General features: G+C 34.0%; 2 protein-coding genes across 2 annotated transcripts in view; one reads left to right on the plus strand and one right to left on the minus strand.

The window, feature by feature from the left end:
- The window catches only part of LOC108975561, an 8,744-nt gene extending 7,164 nt beyond the window's left edge, over positions 1–1,580 (plus strand). The window contains exons 10-11 of the mRNA XM_018944161.1: positions 538–669; positions 981–1,580. Coding sequence (XP_018799706.1) covers positions 538–669; positions 981–1,287 — 439 coding nt within the window. The 3' untranslated portion in view covers positions 1,288–1,580. The remainder of the gene's footprint in view (positions 1–537; positions 670–980) is intronic.
- A 9,947-nt stretch (positions 1,581–11,527) lies between these two features.
- LOC108967792 (probable serine/threonine-protein kinase dyrk2) lies at positions 11,528–14,793 on the minus strand. Its single transcript, XM_018931450.1, has 2 exons — positions 14,588–14,793; positions 11,528–12,784 (listed from the first exon to the last, which is right to left on the minus strand). The coding sequence occupies exons 1-2, from the start codon at positions 14,703–14,705 to the stop codon at positions 11,694–11,696; spliced, it is 1,209 nt and encodes a 402-aa protein (XP_018786995.1). The 5' UTR covers positions 14,706–14,793; the 3' UTR covers positions 11,528–11,693.
- Positions 14,794–15,615: the final 822 nt, after the last annotated feature.

Raw genomic sequence — 15,615 nt, forward strand, 5'->3', positions numbered from 1 at the left:
AAAAAAGTTATCAAGCTCTTAAAAAATCACCCGATATATCGGCCAATATGTGAATAACCTAAAAACATTGAAAGAGCGTGTATTTCTTATAACGGTGCATCTTTGGGCTTAAGAGAAATAAAGTCGGGTGAAAACTCACACTAGACCCCATATAACTAACAAGGATTATGTAACTGAAAGCACTTCCCTGGCTTTAAACCTTGCAAACTGTTCGGTTATAACCAAACTTTCTTTTCCTTGTTGTTTACTTCTTCTAGTATTTACCTAACTGTCTTGTTATTGTTGTGGCGGCAGAATTATGCCGAGTTGACAGTCCTTGGCTGGATAAACCACTGGGACCGTTCCGGTTACGTAGAGCCGACTGTCGTGGGAATGTACTGTCTCATTGTTTGCTATGAACTTTATTATATGGAAATATTACTATAATCATTATTATAAATTGTTGCACCATTTTATATCAAAAAAAGTTTCGATTTATCACCGAATGTAATAATTTCACTAACGTTTTACAAAAAAAATTTTTTTTTTTTGTTTTAGAAATGAACCGACGAAACGTGATGTTGACGTACTGAATGCCATCATGCATATCGATATCGATACCACAAAATATGCCAATATTCACTCGTGGAAAACGGCTATGCTACGCTTTCCGAAAGAGGAAATGGATGCGTAAGTGATATTCGTATATGAAAAATATATATTATAACGGTATAAGATAATATATAAATTGGCGTTAATATACCAGGAAATGAGAGCAGATGTATGTATGTGTGAAAGAAGTTTGTTAATCCCAGTTTTGTACAAAAACAAAACAAAAAAACATGCAAGATGAGAGTTGGTTAAATGTTTGAAATTTTTGGTTTTACTTGTGTTGTCGTCTTTGTGCTGTGGTATGTATTTGTGTGTGTTCTATGTGCTATATAACCTCACAAACTATTTACATATACATATAACAATAGCGTACTCTATGCACTTTACAGTTTTCCATCGCTATCCATTGTAAAGAAGTCGCACTCGTTTACGTCAACGCGTACACCGACCCGCAAGGAATTTCCACTAACGCCGTTCGCACAACGTCAGTCCCTATCGAAAAGTGTAACCAGCACACCGCTCACAGCCAAGTTAACGGGAAGATCAGCATTTCCAACACAATCACAACAGCATACAACAGCAACAACAACAAGCATCAATCAACAGCGTCCACTGCCAACAACAGCGAAGCGGTTCTTTGCGCGTCAAACGCTCGCCAACCTCCTGGCACCATTCCACGCCAACAACACGCACTAACAACTGTTGTTAAAGACGACCTCTGAAGTTTGTTTTCCAATGACACATTCAAAACTCATATTAATTTCGTTTTACACTCGCACAGTGCGTTCGTTTCGGCTAACCACTCTAATATTTGTATATTTATATCGAAATTTCGGCTTTTTTCAAATTGATTTCATGGCGAATTTACTAGCTGCGGCATCTTCATGCGCATTTTGTAAGCATAGAAATGCATTTCGCGTTGGCTTATTTTATTATTATTAATTTTTTTGTATACGTTTTTTTATCATTATTATTTTTTTAATGTTCTTTTGCAGTTACTTTAATTACAAAAACAAAAAATGTTATGTGTATGAATTAAAAAAAAAAATTCTAAAAACGAAATGTTCTCCTTAATTACATAATTATCATATAATTACACTTACTATGCTGTATTTGATTCGAACCGTGTTGCCACATGATTTTATAGTATTACACTGTTTAAATATTTAGCTGCCCATTTATACTTGTCTTGTCCTTGAGAAACTTAATGAATGTTACGCAGTTAAAGGCTGATTTTTTAACTTATATACTATACATACATACATATATATGAATACATTATTATTATACAATTGAATTTAATGCAGTGTCAACCAATGGCTAATCAAATATTGTTGCGTCGACTACTTTGTCCTTTAATTGCAATTCCGTCAATATGTATGTGTGTGTATGCAAGCATCGCATGTTGGGCTTGATAAAATAATTATTTGAAGCATTAAAATACTTAATTCTGTTTCTGTAAACAAAACTATTTAAATGCATTAAAATTCTGTTTATGCATACAAAGTTATGTCTTTTGTAATAATCGAAACAACAATATTCTGATAATTCAAATGAAATATTTTTTTAATAATAAATATGTGCTCAAGCGATGCTGAATAATTACAATAATGAAGTTATTATTTATGAAACGTGAATGAAAAGGAAAAGTAGCTTCGTCATAGACGTTAAATTTATATTGGTTCCCACGACAGTCGGGTTTAGGTAATGGACCCGGATTTTTAACCGGCCAAGGACTGTCAACTCGACACAATTCTGCCGCTGGAACCACAACAACAATAACAACGTTGGTAACGTATCCTGTAATAAGGAATCTGAGAAATATGGTGGTTTTCTAGTCTAAAAAATAGATTTTTTCTTAATTCAAAGTTTAACTGTTCAAATATTTGTCTACAAGCGTTTTTTTTTTAATTCAAAATATTTTCGAAAATATAGGTATTTTACAAACTCAGCAAGCGAACTAATTCAGTCGGAATTGAAACTTTAAATAATACCCACGACTTTTCAGGTCGACTACATGAAGTTTTTACAGTCCTCCACAGACTTGTCTATATCTGGAACTATCCATATCTCCAAATTTGAATTTTTACACAATTAAAAAATTCGAAACAGTCCAAAAAATGGTGTTTACGGAGTCGTTGCGAAAAATTTCTCGTAAGGGAACCGATTGACTTGAAATTTTACACGAGCTTCTTAGATACATGTAAAGAATCGAAAGCATAAGATAATTTCCCTTTTCCAAGCCAGTCTGAAGCGTAAATTTTTCACAAAAAAAATTACTTTATTTTTGGAAGTCGCCATTTTGTCAAACATCTAAATTTTGACTGGTACTCGATCATTATCTGTATGGATCTATTGTAGTCGAAGTCACTCTTTCATCGAAGTCAGTCTTGCTCAGACTTAAAATCAACTAAAAACTATTTCTCCAAACTTTCTTGCTTCATCTCTACCGCTCCACCAATACTTTCCCACTAAATCGACTCTCCCCCTGTTTATAAACTGCACGGAGAAACACTGACTGGATGAATACATATCTTCATCGATGACGCGAAAATTCTGGTAGTCAACAACCAGGAAGTACTGGATGCTATATTGGAAAGTCTGCTCACCGCTGGAGCTGCTGCAAGACACTCACAGTCGACGGGATTTTCGAACAAAATAAAAAGCTGGAACCAAATTCACAAATCACAAATTCTCGGCGAAACTACCAGTATAAAGGTTTGCTGGAAGCGGAACAGCCTCTAGAGAAGCAGAATCTGCCGACTTCGGACATGCGACCATATTATATACATAAATGGAAGATATACAATATACAAGTACATAGTACTATAAATAAACTCATAAAAGCCACAAAGTCATCTAACTACATCTAATATATGTCATACACAATGTAGACAGTTAATACGTGTTTGGTATAAGTTGATGTCGTGAAACCCTAACCTTATTCATAAAACCTCCTAAAACTTCATTGCCACTTCAGTTAACACCTCAAACCCGCTCATCTAACATCTAGTTAACTGTGGGTTAGTTCGCACTATGCCCTTTCTGTTTGATAATGCCGATGAATTGCATGGCACGAGATAATAATTGAATCACAGCTTGAATCCAATGTTGAAAATATTGCAGAAGAGTCTACATTAGCATCAACACAAGTAATCAAAGCAAACAGTAAAAGTCGTGAAGCCATCAAAATCTTGCCTCTTCCAAGTCGTCCATCTACCTCTTGTTTAATGTTTGTGTTTACAGTAACTCAAAATATTCATCTTGGCCTACTTTCGCCGTAGATTAATTCAGCAACAGTGTATTGCTGAACTTAATTCGCCTTTTGTCGATGAATCTTCATCTAAAACCCAATGTTTATCGATCATATGGTATTTTCAATCGAGGTCGTAGATCACTCCAGAAAACGAATTTCGTGAAGGTCATCCAAAATCAGTTGTTGTGCCGGAAGCTATTGATGCTGTGCGAAAAACTAATATTGCAAAATCGTCATGTAACTTATCGTGAGATTCAGACAACCATAGGCCTTAGTGGGTACACTAAACATTTAATATTACACGAACATTTGTTTGTAGAACGTTTTTTTTTTTTYAGAGAATTTGTCGATCACTCAAAGAGATCGTAATGGAGACTATTTTGAAAGACACTATTTTCGATGGAACAAATTCGTTTTTGTTCCTTCAGCTCAAAATATAGCCGATTTTATGTTCGCGTGAGGTTTGAACTCCCTATGTCAATTAGTGTGTTCGACTTCCCTGAAACTTTGTGATTCCAATAGAATCACGTCTGCAGAATCATTGCAGTAATGTTTGTGGGAATCTACCTTATAACGAACACAAACATTTGAGTCATTGAAACCTCACCTCATGCAACTCGTCCATACAATTCTATTAATGACTAATGTCCATTTAAACTAATTCTAGCGTGGCGTAGGTTTTAAAAAAAGCCGAAATAATCATAAGCGTAATGTTTAGTATAGGGCTAACATATTGGTAGATGTTTCACAGCGATTTTAAACTGGCATAATCCAATGACGAGAAAATAGAAAAAAAAAAATATTCCACTTTAATGGCAATTTGTGAGTTTTGATTCTCGTACTTCAAACATAAATCGAAATAGCTGCTAATTGTTTAATAAAAATAAAATAACAGTTACGTAATACACACCAATGCTTATGTGATTTTCGGTATGCCTAAACTGTTAGCCGGAAGTTTTGATGCTAATTTGCTTAAAAAACTTAAGTAATTAAGACAAGATTGGAGGGATGCTATGCTTAATATAAACACACATGTAAATATGTGTATATACAATAATATATACAAATATATATGTGTGTATTTATGTATTTATGTAGGCTTGGCTATATATACATAGTATGGGATGAATGCATTTGACCTTAATCTTGGAAAACAACTTGGGTTAAATTAGTTGCACGAGTACTTATATAATTAGTTTTGTGCTGGGAAACACTTTAATTGCTGCATTTAATGGTTCATCAGCTTAAATGCTTGCAGAGTAAAGCCTAAGAATGAAAAATATGATAGATACTACCGTGAGCATAAAATAGTAAGACTTTTTAATCTAAATTTCGTGCGAAAACCCATTCGCCGAATTTTTTTTTCTAGATTAGTATGACTGTGAGTGATATCAGTGCCAAATGTTACAACCAAATAATCTTTAGTGTCATATACGCCTGTCTTTCTGAAGTACATAAAGTACATTAGGCGATTTTTACGATGAGTGAAATTATTCAAAAAAGAAGTTTCGTAAAACTTTGTGTTCGGAAACAAATTTCTCGTAGCGAAACATTCAGAAAGTTGAAACAGGATTCGATGATAAATATTTGTTTCGCGTAAGTGTGTTTGAGTGGTACCAATTATTCAAAAGGGGTTCGAGAACGCGTTGGCAACGCACCTCGTTCAGGATGGCCATCAAAACAACTGATGATCAACACGTCATTAATATTAAGGAATTGGTGCTGGAGAATCGACGATTTACGACGATGAGTGAAAACCATTTTAATAGAACATTTGGGCCTAAGAAAAGTGAAAGTACGAATGCTTCCAAAATCACTAAATTTTTTTTCGAAAACAGCGTCGCGTTAACGTCTGTGAAACTATGCACAAGGAAAACATATTTATAAAGCTAGACTGTGTTGTTTAGGCCATGCTGTTCCATTAAGCTGATGTGACTTATAATATTGTACAAAATAATAATAATAATATATGTAAGATATGCACATTTTTGGAGTCTCCAAACATTGCATATAAAACGTTAGTGTAAAATAACACCAAAAAATCGCTTGAAGGTTATGGAGTAGAGAACGCAAAAGAAATGCTCTTCAATGAAAATCCAAGTTCATTATTCGCCCTTCAGGCTTTCTGTCCCCTTGTGGTATGGCTGTTCTCAAAGTTGAAATCTAGAAATGTATCAGGTTCCGATTGCAGTCACAGAAAGAAGAACGCTGAACAATGTAATGTTCGGAAAAGCTATAGCCAAGCTATGAAGTGTGTTCAGAAAATAAAGGCAATTAAAATAAAAAAATTTTTTTTGTTGTCCTGAACTGTGATAAAATTTGAATTTTGTCTGTTTATTAGAAGAAATTAATTAATATGTTCGTGTTTTATTGGCTAAAAACAGCAACGGAACAATAACACAGCCTGCATATTCGCCATAAATGACAACGTGTGACTTTTTGCTATTTCCAAAAATAGAGAGCGAACCGTAAAGTACCATCGGTTTACAAGATAGATGAAAATGGCTGCAAAAATCCAATTTGAGAAGTGTTTCGAAAAGTGGAGACTATTTTCAAGGCGGCAATAACAACCAACAATTCCCGTTATTTTTATAACATATTAAATATTTGATAAAATTAAAAAGCCAACATATTTTTCCTGCCCATAGCATGCAATTTATATAAAAAAAATTGGTTTTATTTTCTCATTATCTGCTGATTGATCGCAGAAAGTTTTGAAAAATCAAATTTTCAATAATAGTTTAATAAATATATCTATTTATACATATGGCAACATCATACTCCTAAATATTTGTAGGAATTATTTTTGCTTTTAACAAAAAAAACTTTTATTTACGAAGCTAAAGCTCAGTAGCTGTAGGCAATTTGAAAATACATATTATTTAAAGGTGTATTCTAGTCTAGAAATTTAAAAATTCGAAAATATATTTTAACTTATATATACAAATATAACTCCTAAACGGATTTTTGAAACTTCAAATTATTTTTAGAGCTATGGCGGTTTTAGTTATGGCAACGCGGTCGGTTTAGTCTATGTGAGCTTAAAACTTTAAGAGGTTAGGCGTGTTTGAAAGTTATTAAATCGAACAATATGTTTAAAATATTTTTGTAAATTTCTAAGGGATGAAGCCTTCGATAGTCCGGCCATCAGTCCACGGTTTCTCGAAATGTTTTTAAGCGGCTTCGAAAAAAATATGTACCCATCTTTGAAATAACTAAACTAGTTATTGAACAAAGGTTATTTGTTTTTGTAAAGAAAAAAAACGAAATTTTTCGATTCTATACATGTCGAAAATTTTAGTTATTAAACGAAGGACGTTTGTCTTTTGATTGCAACGAAATTTTTCGATCTAACTAATATTGAAAAATTTACAAAAAATTTTTTTTTTTTTGGTTGAAAGTCTTTCAAAAATTCTTCTTTATTCAATAACGAAATTTATTCATCTAATACCTAAATATTTCTGATATAAAATGAACCGATATTGAGTAATGTTGTCCAACACAATATTGAATGCCATGGCACATGAGTTTACAACGACTGAGTTTTCGGAACTTTAAAATACGATTTCACAAAACATTGTTTAAATATATAACTTTGATATGCTGAATTTTTAAATAATACCCTTTTTGAACCGCTGAAACCCGCCTAACCCCTGTAATAGGTTTTTCTCTAGGTATCTCTAGTTCTAATCTACTCTTCCGATATACTTGAACATTAAAATGAATATGCTTTAAATATCTCTCTGACATATCAATGAACAAAAACTGATTAATATTTTTAGAAACGTCGTGAAACAACTTACCTTTCATTTTTGAGTAGCGACCACTTACGATTTTTTCTCGTGTGCTGTAGAAATAAAAATAAAAATTATTATATCTACATTGATAGTAAACAAATCATTTACCTTTGCATCAATTATCACAGACTGCTCGAAATTCAGGCTTTTTATACTAGAATGTACCCTTAAAAAACAATTGGTATCATATTTTATTTGGATACTAAGGAATAACAGCACTAATAAATACTATTCATTGTATTGGCTCTCAAACTGTCAAAATAAATCATTCTCAATCACCACTCCAAGAATGATGTGGATTGTAAAATGTGGAAAGTATAATAAGATCTACAAAAGCTCTTTTTCAATTCGCTAACAGCGAAAAAGCTCACCAAAGGAAAACAATAAGGAGCAGCAGCGTTGCGTACGCAGCTTACAGATTTATGGATAGACACCTGAAAGGAGTCTCATATAAAAATTCAAGAGGAAACACTTACCTTATATTATATTAGAAATCGGTACACATCCAATGTTGTCGTTTGCTTTTTCTTTATTTTCCACAAAGAACTTTATAGCCTTTTCTTTTTTCAAAGGCACAGCGACCACTGGCTAAACTTACACACTTTCCTAACCTAAATCTTCCTAAAATCTATAATTGAACACTTTTCTAATAAATCTATAAGAAAATTCTGCCCTACCACTTATTTCACTTAACTACATTCTCGCGTTTACTTTACTTTCGATTTTGAAACAAAAACTTTTATATTTTTCACTATTCCCCGGCAGTAATGAAATTTCAACCTACGCGCACGGAATTTTCTACGGAACTGACTTAATGGCGGCGGATCATAGCAAAGCACAGTATTGCACTTCCCATGGGAAACTGGAAATTTTATCATTCACCATAAGGAGTGCGTTATTTTGCAGACTTCAGTGAGAGCTGAAATATAAAAAATAGGTGGCGCTAGAGTTTAATTCCTCTCAAAATGTATCAAGTTTCGTTTAAATTTATTTATATTTTTAAATAAAATGATCTATGGTCTTATTTTGAAAAATTACCTTACCAAGCGACACCAGGATCAAAATAACAGTTTTTGTAATATGTGTCTGACCGTGCAGTGAAAGCGGGACAATCCTAAAACAGTCTCCGCTAGGTGGCACCAAAGCATAGTATTTATTAGGATAATGTATATTATATGTATATTGAAAATTCGACTAGGTTCGTATTACCCAGGAAGTACCGAAACTAAAATACGTTGAACGAATTACCACGGAAATTTACACATGCTCACAAAAACTTGGCGTAGGAAGGATTACACGTATACAAAAGTTTCGGTTAGAATTCAAAATTTCTGGTAGCGCTGTTGGTTAATTAAACGGTTACTTAACCGATAGCTTTTCGGTTACTAACTAGTTAGTAATTTAAACTTTAACATGCTTGCTAGGTAAGACTAGCAATATGTTATAGTAACATTATTACCCACTCTTTATTAATTAGTGGGTCAAAGGAAGTACATACGTCACGTACGTCATAGTAGATATTTTCTGCCTCCAGTGTGTTTTTCTGGACTCTTAAATGCTTTAAGGGCTTTACCATTATAAACTTGTTTGTAGATACTTGTCTTAAGATCTGTTATTAAGTAACACAATAAAATTGTTGGCAACACTGGTACCTACAGCAATAAATCACTACCTAAATATGTAACTATTTTCGAAAATGTCCGTGTTAAACCCCACTTTCGCCTATTTGGTATTAATGTTCTTCATTTATTGTACATATATAAATATATAAAATATTTGTAAACTCAAATTTTTACAATTTAATATTTATAAAAATTATAGTTTTAGCACTTCATTGTGAATAGAATATGTACGTCAAACAATATGACAATAAATACAGCTCTGCGTATTGGAAACTTTCCGGCGCCATTTTTCAGTTCCAAGCAGTTCCGAAACTATTTCCGCAGCGCGTCTGTTAAAATCCGTGAATATTGTGAAAATCCTGAAGTATATTAGTAAAAGTTTCAAATTTGCTGCAAATTTAAGTGTTAGTGCTAGTGTTAGTGTTGTAATTAAGTGAAACTGAAGTAGTTGTGGCATTTTTCACTCGATTTTTTGGGAATACAATAAAGCGCGTTCGTGTCGGCGCGATAAAAATTATGCGCGAGAGGTTAACTCCATAAATGGGTTTGTTAATCTTTTCAGAGACCAATTTATTCATAACTCACGGCAAGGTAAGTTTTTTAAGAGAATTATTGTATTATATATTACTTACAAATGACAGCAAAAGCAAGTAAAAGGAGCGTCGGTTGAAATCCATTGCGGCAGGCTCCGGTACTTTGTTGTTGCCTATTGCACAAAAGTCTATTGTTGTTGGTTTATGTTGATTTAATGTGAAGCTTTCAAAAGCTTTTGTTAGCAATTTAATTATCATCCACATTCTACAGGAATAATGTGTGTAGAAATAAATATCTGCATACTTTTAGGCTGTTGTGTATTCCATTCTTTCCTACTAGCATTGCATTGTCTTCACTATTTCAAAAACAACAGTTAGAGTGCCAGCGTGATATAATTATAAAAAATCGATTTTTTTGAGAATTTTTTTTAGGGAAAGAAATAATTTATTAAAGCGAAATTTCTAGAGTTTATTGGTATACTCGTATATTTAAACATCATTCACAAATTTTTTGGATACGAAATCTTATATTATATATTCTGAATTTGGGAAACAATTGCCCGATGCATCTCGCATGTGCATTTGGCGGACGGCGGGCAAGATGCAGGTCGCAATTTCTATCGAAAACAAAATATTTAAAGAGATTCATATTTTTTAATAATTTATCTTCTAGATAAAATAAAAAAATTCTAAAAGAAATGAAATTTTAGAAATTTTTTAAAAATTGAAAAAAGGTGGTTTTTGACCAAAAAAATTTTACTTTGTATTGTTTATAACACATACACCTGACTTTTCTTAGTTTTTTTTGGTTTAAATAGAAGATAATTAAATGCCAATAATGCCATAGATAATAAATTTTGCCTTAATTCAATTCAACGTTTAGTGTTTTTTCTATTTTGCCCGCCAATTTAGAAAAAACGTAAAAATGAAAAACCGAGAAATCGCGCGTCAAAGTTTTCGCTTTCTTCCCAATCGGTCACATACGCTCGGTCACTATTTTCCTTCTAGCCTCGAAAATGTTTCAAATTCACATCTAAAACTGTGGGGACATATTCTTAGATTATTTTTAAAGATATTTAAGCAAAAAAAAAAGGATTTTTTGAAGCTTCTAAGTCAAGCTCCCCCCTTAAGGAAACATCTCCGTCTGACCCTCCGAAAACCCACCGATTTCGGCGATTTTTTTGTTTTTAATAATGAAATTAACTTATCGGTCCGGTTTCTTTTAAATAATTACATTCATGACGAATACAAAATATGAGAGCCTTAGAGACTTAACATTATTGTAATAACATATCGTGATGCCAAAAATAAATAACAACGGACCAATAATACCCCTTTGACAAAGTGAACTTTTTACTTGTTAAGCTGTGCACGCTCTACAAAAATAATATAGTATAAGAAAGAGCATTAAATAAAACAATAAAAATAACACAAAAAGCTGAAACCACCTGAAACCGCCTGGAACCTGAAATTTGCTAATAATAATTTAAAATAGAACACATAAACGAAATTAGTTAATAAATAGGAAAACTCAAGTTTCACCAAAAGCTAAATAAATTACTATATGATGCGCTTAAGCTGAATATTAATTCATGAATTGACTATTCTTTACTATCTATAAAAGCCTGTTGAATCTTTCAAGTGCTCGAGGTCACAGTGACGTCTTATGAAATAAAAAACAAACGAATTCTTTTAGTTTCATTCTTATTTTTCATTTGTATTGGCAAAACTTGCATAAGAGCTTTAAAATATTATTAATGTATATATACATAAATTTTTGCGGTCGTTTAACACTTAATACTACGACAAACAGGAATGATCCCGAGACGTGACTGCATTATATTATAGGTCTACAGTCGGTACTAACTTATTACCACTTCCTGTATCAACTTACTTATAGAACGGGTAAATACATGTTACTTGGTTTACTGGGGAAAATTTCATTATCCAAGTCCGGACGTGGCTGCTGATAGCCATAACCATTCGCACTCACGCCATTGCTCACTTCATGCTTTTCATAGTTATAACCACCGGTTTCGTTGTCTTTATCCCCACTATATACGGATGCCGCTGTTACTTCCGCTTCCGGCTTATCTGTGGGGTCAACATAAGCGTCAGTGCTTCCGTTATTTTCAATGCGCTCAGTGGTAAAGGTGACAGGTTCGGCAACTTTTTCGGTTGCCGTGACAATCGCTGGGGTTTGTGCAACTACTGTTGGCTTATCTTCGATGACAGTACCGATTGTGGAGCTGAAAACTGTCTCTGAGGTGGAGTCAATGTCGGTAGAATATTTTTCTGTTGTTGATGTTATCGTCGATTTAACAGTGCTGCTCACAAGCGACTCTGTGCTTTTGACGAAATTACTTGTAATCTTTTCTGTTGTTTCGGTGAACACAGGTTGTTCTGCAACTAATGTAGGCCCATTGCTGGTAACACCCGCCGTAATATCTACAATCGATTTTGATGAGGAGGTGCTATTTTCTGTCATTGAACTGTTTAAATCTTCTGCATTTGGTTTTGTTGTGGAGCTACTCAAAGCTTCTATTGTTGAACTAACGAACAAGTTTTCTGTTGTTGAACTAGCTAATGAGTTTTCTGTAGTTGTTGTGCTTGTTGAGTCGCGGCTATTATCAATGGTTTTGCCAGTTGTAGCTTTTGGACTATTTGTTGTAGACTGTGGCGAAAAAACTATATTTGCTTCTTCGGTGGTTGTTCTTGGTCTAAGCGTTGTAGTACCTGCGTTGAATTTAAAACCAACTCCAAAACTGCCGCCAAACTTTCCACTCGCAGCCAGTTTACCACCGCCACCAATATTGCCACCCGCACCAGCGCCACCGTTAAAACTCGATAGCAAACTATTTATAAAATTCAACTTGTGGCTTATAATATTCATCGGCAATTGGAAAATACCACCGAATGCCGAAGATGTTGATGAAGAGGAGTATGCTGTTGAGCTTAAAGATGAAGTACTGTCAGTGGATGGTGCTGGAAGAAAAGAATAAGTCTGTTTAAGAGTTTTAAATTCATTAATTCATATATCTGAGAACTTGACTATTTATAGAACTACTCAGAATTTTTCTAAAGAGATCATAGCGTCCCTACACACATATTCAATAAAAGGGCAGCCGTTAGTTTGTCTAACAGGTTCGAGTGTATATTTGTTATTAAAAAGTTTTTAAAAAAATCCATGCTTAGGTATCTTGAACCCATCAAAAATCGTCTTATATACTTTTTTCCTATTTTTGGCATGTCAAGAAGGAAGTTTCAAAATTATTCTACCGTCTTCCTCCAAATAGCTTCCTCAAGTGGTATTCCATAAGATATTTAAGTTTACCAAGTAGACACCGATAGAACCGACCAGAAAAATCCCTTCAACTACAAAAAAGTGAGGCTCGATGAGATCGAAAACTCATCCGATCGACTTACTTCGTGGTACAAAGAACTTACGACTGCCCAAATGCATCTAGCGCAAATCAAGCTCATACTTTTTTCCCCATACTGCCTTCCTTTGCAATCAGCTTTACAAAGTTGCAAGCGTCAGTAAAAAACACAACATAGAAAAATCTGCATGAATGTGGTAATCTTATAAGAAGGTCACGATGTTGGCCTCCAAATTTGTATATTATCAAGAGATTTTATGCGTAACTCAATCGACTGATTCGAAGATTAATGATAATTAGTGACATGTGCACATAACTCGACTAACTTAGCCCAGTGTCTAAACTACGTAACTACTACTAATTAAATAGAGGGATCAAAAAAATAAATTACATCTAAAAGCGACTGCTGAAAAGCTTGGGTATCAAATCACCAAAGCCTTGAAAAGGCTTATCGTTGTATTCTCAACAACGTTGGAAGACGAAGCACTTTCTGTTGAACAGTTCTGGCCGTTCTCAATCTTCGTACTTCAATCTCATCAGTTGTTCACAGTAAAACATGGAATCAATCGTTCGACCAAGCTGGAGCAGCTCATAGTGATCAATTCCTTTCCAATCCCACCAAACACTTAGCATAACCTTTCGAGGTTTCAATCCTGTCTTTGCGACTATTTGTTGGGCTTCATCACGCTAGGACCATGATTTGTTCCGCTTTTCGTCTCCTGTTACCATTCGCTTCAGAAATGGTTCGATTTCATTTCATTTCAGCAAAGAATCGCGGATGTTAATTCGGTCCATTAAATTTTTCACAGACAATCCATATGGTGCCCAAACATTGAACTTCCTTTAGCAGCCAGGATTTTTTTAAAGGTTCAAAATCGTTTAATAATGAATTTTAAGTTCCTTAGCAATAACATTGCTGCTTATGTGACGGTCAATCTTTTCCGTAATTTCATCAACTTTTTCAATGATAGGTCGACCAGAGCGCGGTGCATCTTTCACATCTAAATTTGCAGAACGGAAATCGTCTCCGTAAAATTCATACATTTCATTGGTGTATTGCGTGGCATTCTTCCCTTTTTAATACAAAAATTTCAAAATATACAGCATTTCTTCATTATTTTCACTCATTTTTGAACAGCTGTAACTTTTTTTTAACTTACCGGAATTTAATTATTATTTTTTTTTGATAAGATGAAACTTAAAATCTATTGACAAAATACGAAAAGACTTTTTCGACTACCCATATAAACCATATAATTATTAATTTGTTTTAATTTGTTAACAATATTTCTTCACTACTTGTCACTTTCAAAAATTTACCACCGGTTTGTGAATACCACTTTCATTCATTCCTGTTAAAACTTTCGCCTTCAAATGCTTATAAATATATATTTACAGCCATACATACCTCTCGTCGTCAAAACGAAGAAATTCGGGGGCAAGAAAAGAAATGGCTTCGCTTCAGCATGTTGCCACAGGAGCGCTGTGGTGCCGAATAATAGAAGCAATATTGCAAGTTTTAACATAATTATATTTCAAATTAAAGAACGTAAATTATTCTATCGAAGAATTCTACTTCCGCCACGATTTCCACTATTTCACTGTTGCGGCTGCCTTCACAATTTGCCAAACAAATTCGTACTAATATCGAGGTTTTGGAAAATTAGCAACTTAAACCGCAGCCAAAACACAATGATAGAGCAAAGTTGTATAACAAAAAGTGAGAAATATCTTAGCAGGTGTTTATGGCTGTATGTGTGTGTGTGTATGTTGAGCGGTTTTAGTGCGAATGAATGACCGTAAGCCGCAGAGTTGAGCGAAATCAATGGATATTTGCATAGCTAGCACCTGTCTCTTATACACATCTAGATGTGTATAAGAGACAGCTGTATGTGTGTGTGTGTATGTTGAGCGGTTTTAGTGCGAATGAATGACCGTAAGCCGCAGAGTTGAGCGAAATCAATGGATATTTGCATAGCTAGCACTATTCTTACCACATCTCTTTCATCTCCTTTGCTTAGAGATTTTTATGTTTGCCATACCTTTTGTCACCTCTGTATGTCTGTGTGTTTGTACACAGATTTGTGTGTAGCTCTGTGTGATTTGTGAATTCTCAAACAACGCGATGAGCCATGTTAAGTGATTTTCATTTTTGTATAGACCTTCTAGACTAATTATGGTTATTAATAAAGCACCTCGCCAAAGTTGTAGTATTTTTAATTTATTCATAAATGATAAAATAAACAAACCTCAACTCATATTAAGTTTATTACACTCACATATTCTTACAGTGTTAGTAGCGAGTGCGTTTCCAATGAGGCGACAATTACAGACTTCAATTGCTCACCTATAACCTAAGCGGAGGTAAATTTCATAAGAAATGCTTTCTTAGCTCTTATGGTGGTCAATGACCGCTTTTTTGTTGTTTTTGTTAGA

Source organism: Bactrocera latifrons, unplaced genomic scaffold (genome assembly GCF_001853355.1).
Source record: "Bactrocera latifrons isolate USDA-ARS-PBARC rearing strain unplaced genomic scaffold, ASM185335v1 scaffold_0, whole genome shotgun sequence".
Lineage (NCBI taxonomy): Eukaryota > Metazoa > Arthropoda > Insecta > Diptera > Tephritidae > Bactrocera > Bactrocera latifrons.

Bases quoted from the DNA above. Each gene is read 5' to 3' on its own strand.
- LOC108967792 (XM_018931450.1), bottom strand. From the start codon at position 14,705: ATGTTAAAACTTGCAATATTGCTTCTATTATTCGGCACCACAGCGCTC. The intron at 12,785-14,587 runs GTATGTATGGCT...CTTTTCTTCCAG, and splicing joins CTTCGTTTTGACGACGAGAG to CACCATCCACTGACAGTACT.